This window comes from Anastrepha ludens, chromosome 6, assembly GCF_028408465.1.
Source record: "Anastrepha ludens isolate Willacy chromosome 6, idAnaLude1.1, whole genome shotgun sequence".
Taxonomy (NCBI): domain Eukaryota; kingdom Metazoa; phylum Arthropoda; class Insecta; order Diptera; family Tephritidae; genus Anastrepha; species Anastrepha ludens.
Genome location: NC_071502.1, coordinates 113,007,363 through 113,011,297, shown reverse-complemented (window position 1 = coordinate 113,011,297; position 3,935 = coordinate 113,007,363). Strand labels below are relative to the sequence as shown.

The 3,935-nt window shown below is 37.5% G+C and overlaps 1 protein-coding gene across 2 annotated transcripts; it reads left to right on the top strand.

The window, feature by feature from the left end:
* Positions 1–2,905: 2,905 nt before the first annotated feature.
* LOC128867932 (uncharacterized) lies at positions 2,906–3,686 on the top strand. 2 transcript variants are annotated; one of them, XM_054109559.1, is made up of 2 exons: positions 2,906–3,082; positions 3,435–3,686. In XM_054109559.1, the coding sequence occupies exons 1-2, from the start codon at positions 2,996–2,998 to the stop codon at positions 3,597–3,599; spliced, it is 252 nt and encodes an 83-aa protein (XP_053965534.1). In that variant the 5' UTR covers positions 2,906–2,995; the 3' UTR covers positions 3,600–3,686. The 2 variants fall into 2 exon arrangements, with proteins under 2 accessions (XP_053965534.1, XP_053965533.1); XM_054109558.1 differs by having other exon boundaries at positions 2,906–3,091.
* The last annotated feature ends 249 nt before the right edge of the window (positions 3,687–3,935 follow it).

The window sequence follows — 3,935 nt, the reverse complement described above, 5'->3', positions numbered from 1 at the left end:
TCCAGACCTTGCGCCATCCGATTACTATCTCTTCCGATCGATGCAACATGGCCTGGCTGACCAGCACTTCCGTAATTACGATGAAGTCAAAAAATGGATCGATTCGTGGATTGCGGCAAAACCGACCGAATTTTTCACAAAGGGAATCCGTGAATTGCCAGGAAGATGGGAAAAAGTAGTAGTAAGCGATGGACAATATTTTGAATATTAAATTTGTAACCATTTTACGTCAATAAAGTTTCAAATTTCGAAAAAAAACCGCACGAACTTATTCATAGTCCTATTAACATAACCTAAATGTCATAAACCAAGCTTAGACATATGGTAAACAAACTGCTTTGATACATTAGTGATTTTTTTTTTGGTATTATATACTTTTGGTTTTGTAAAAATGCCTGATTTTGTGCCAAATAATCGTCATTTGCGAGAAATGTTGATTTTCCTCTTCCATTCGAAAAAAACGGCGACTGAAGCGCATCGAGATCTACACAAAGTTTATGGAGATGCTGCTTTAAGTGAAACAATGTGCCCTGATTGGTTCCGTCGCTTCAAAGACGGTGATTTTAATGTTGACCACCGTCCGCGTGAAGGATGCCCAAAAACTGGCGAAGACACTGAATTGGAGGCATTGCTCAATGAGAATCCGTGTCAAATGCAAGAAGAGCTTGCTTCAGTATTAGGAGTTACCCGCCGATCCATTTCCAAGCGATTGCAAGGTTTGGGAATGATTAAAAAACTGGGGGACTTGGGTTCCTTATGAGTTAAAACCAAGGGATGTTGAACATCGTTTTTTCGCCTGTGTACAACTGCCCGAGCGGCCAAAAAAGAAAGGGTTTCCTTCTTCGCATCGTGACGGGTGATGAAAAATTGTGATTAAACGGCAATCCACAGAAAAGAAAGCCATGGAGACTTCCCGATCACGCTTCTACGTCGTCGCCTCGGCCGAATATTCACGCTGCGAAGGTTATGCTATGTATTTGGTGGGACCAAGTTGGTGTTATTTATTATGAATTGTTAAAACCAAACGAAACCATTATTCGTTCTCTAAAACTGGAGGATATTTACAGACTTGCCAAAGAATCTGGAAAATTCTCACAGGACTAACTATCTCTATCTCAGTCTCTATTCTTTCCTATTGCTTTTTCTGATATTTTTCTCCTTCCCTCCTTGGCTATCTACCCCCTTTCCAGAGCTTTAAATACAATGCGCTTTTAGCCTGAGTGTTTTAGTAGCCACCAAGTCTCCTGGTGCTCCTTGGCTCGACCTTTTTTAAAATTTCAATTTCAAGCAAAACCATTACTGGGGATCGGTATCGACTTCAATTGATGCGAACACTGAGCGAGAAGCGGCCGCAATACGCGGAGAGGCATGAAAAAGTGATTCTACAGCATGACAACGCTCGGCGTTACGTTGCCAAGCCCGCTAAAACCTACCTGTAAACACTAAAATGGGAAATTCTACCCCACCCGCCATATTTTCCAGATATTGCGCCGTCCGATTATTACCTGTTCCGATCGATGGCACATGGTCTAGCTGACCAGCAATTCCATTCATATGAAGACATCAAAAAATGGCTTGATCCGTTGATAGCGTCAAAAGATGAACTGTTTTACCGCGACGGGATACGAGATCTACCAGAAAGATGAGAAAAAGTAGTAGCCAGCGATTGGCAATACTTTCAATGATTCACTTGTAACCATTTTTTCAGAATAAAGTTGTATTTTCATAAAAAAAAAACAGCGAGAACTTAGTTGCACACCTAATAACATTTTCAATTTTATTATTTTTATTATTTGTATAGCTTGGATTGTCGCGTTTGATGTTTGGCCGAGCTTCTGCTCCATTTTGTGATGTAAGTCCATGAAGCAATAATTAAAGGTGAAGCCATCTTGAAGCTACTTAATAAATCCGTGTTGTCCTCTTGGAAAAGCTACTTTTTATTCCAGAGCAAATTCTAAAGAAAAAGTACTCAAAAGCGTAGAAATTAAAACATTTGCTGAAAGATAATTGTACGTAAAGTATGCAATGCTTTGGGCATCTACTTGTGTTTTTGAGTATATATAAATTTATCTTTTTTTAATACAGATTTTATACTTGTAACTTTGCAGGTAATCTCGTTAAAAAATCAAATGTATGATTAGCGGACATGACGAAATAAAAGTGGTGTTTCCTCGTTAAGAGTTTCCACTATTCTCAAGTTGTTTTATTTATTACTTCAGTGTAGGTTTACAAGTGGCATATATAGATTCCAATCCGATGCATGGTCCAAACACATATATAATATATATGACACAAATCCATGGGAATAGTTAAGTTAAAAATATAAATAATTAAGTACCACTTATAAAATAACATAAAATTATTCTATGGCTTACAACGACCTTTTTCAATTTTTTACTACATTTTCAGAAAGGGGATAAACTTATGCCCTTTTTCCCTTGCTTCCAAATTGCATCAATGGATTAAGTAATATAGCATCCGAAATCAGTTGTCAAACTTTACTTAACCTTGTATAATTGAATCATGATGTAAGTCTTGATCTTGTCACTCATATAGTATGACTTAAAATTTAATGAAATTTTCAGAAGGTTTCCCACGGGCCGTTAATTGCATTTTATTAAAAAATCTTTTTCATTACTTTTTGCCTTCTATCAAAAAATCGGAAGCGCATGTATTTATGTATGTATGTATGTATGTATGTATGTATTTTTCTTCACACTTGTTTTTTCCCAAATCATCGTCGGCCTAATTGTCTGCTCAAGTTGACCTGGTACCTGACCTGACACCTGCTAAAAATACTCGCTTTTCATGCTCTCGACGCTCGCAGAGTTGCGCAGTCTTGTTACCATTTGACAAATATGTATTTAAGGCGTGCGCCACCAATTGCTGAGCATCATTTCCCAAACAGGCGTCAACCAGCAGCACAGCGGCAAGAGCTCCAATATCACATCCACGTTGCTGTTAAAACAAAGCAAAAATAAATAAAAGGAGGAAAATGTTGCGCTTTCTCGCTTATCTGCTCGCCAGTTTGTTCTTGTTATCAGCTGCGCACGCGCGTCAAAGTTCCGCCACGCCTGGACAGGTCGGTGGGGTGAGTAGTAGTGCACTTACATAATTATGTTCATAAAATGTCGTGCCGGTAGCCAAGTGAAGTAAAATCCATAAAAAAAGCGCAAAACTTGTTCGTTTCGGACTAAAAATATTTATTTTAATTTATTGAAATCTTGTTTACGTTTTTTATGTGATTTTTTATATGCGTTTTTTTTTTCGTTTGCTTTTTGCTCGCACTTTTCGGCCAGTCTCGATTTGATGCCGTCAATTGGTATTAAATGACAAGCATTGCCAATTAGGCTCACAAAAATATCCACAGACATAACAGCAAATTTTTTATTTTTCTTTTTTTGTGTGTCCTAATTTATGACTTTTTTTTATAGCAATTCGAACGCACTCGTCATTTAGCTGCTCCTCCAATTAATATCAGTGCGCCTGCAATTTATTTGCCAGAAGTAATTCCAGTGAGAGAGGAGCCACAGGAACCACAAACAACGCCAAGAGCGCCAATAAGAGCTACAAGAAGAACAATGAGAAGTGGAACATAGTGGAAACTGAATTGAACTGAGAAAATGTATAATAATAATATGTAGACTACAAGCCAATTATAATAAACTTGGTATCCTCGTTAACTAATTAACTAAATACACATTTTTTATAAAATCTCAGAACCAGTATTTTTTTTTTATTTGTACGCATAAATTAATGTAGGTTAGGTTAGGTTGTAGCGGTTCTCCATTATAAGGCACACTAAGACCCATAGCGCATTGTGATCCCAAGTGGGGAACTTGATCTTAGCTTTCCTAAAACCATTGTGAACTTTTCAAAAGGTTTAGAAGATGCCTGATCTTTACAGAACTGAGATGTTTCAACTTATTAAAAAA

What these genes read in the sequence shown, in the direction of transcription:
- LOC128867932 (XM_054109558.1), top strand. Translation starts at nt 2,996, where the DNA reads ATGTTGCGCTTTCTCGCTTATCTGCTCGCCAGTTTGTTCTTGTTATCA. An exon ending in CGCCTGGACAGGTCGGTGGG is followed by an intron (nt 3,092 to 3,434) that starts GTGAGTAGTAGT and finishes TTTTTTTTATAG; the next exon opens with CAATTCGAACGCACTCGTCA.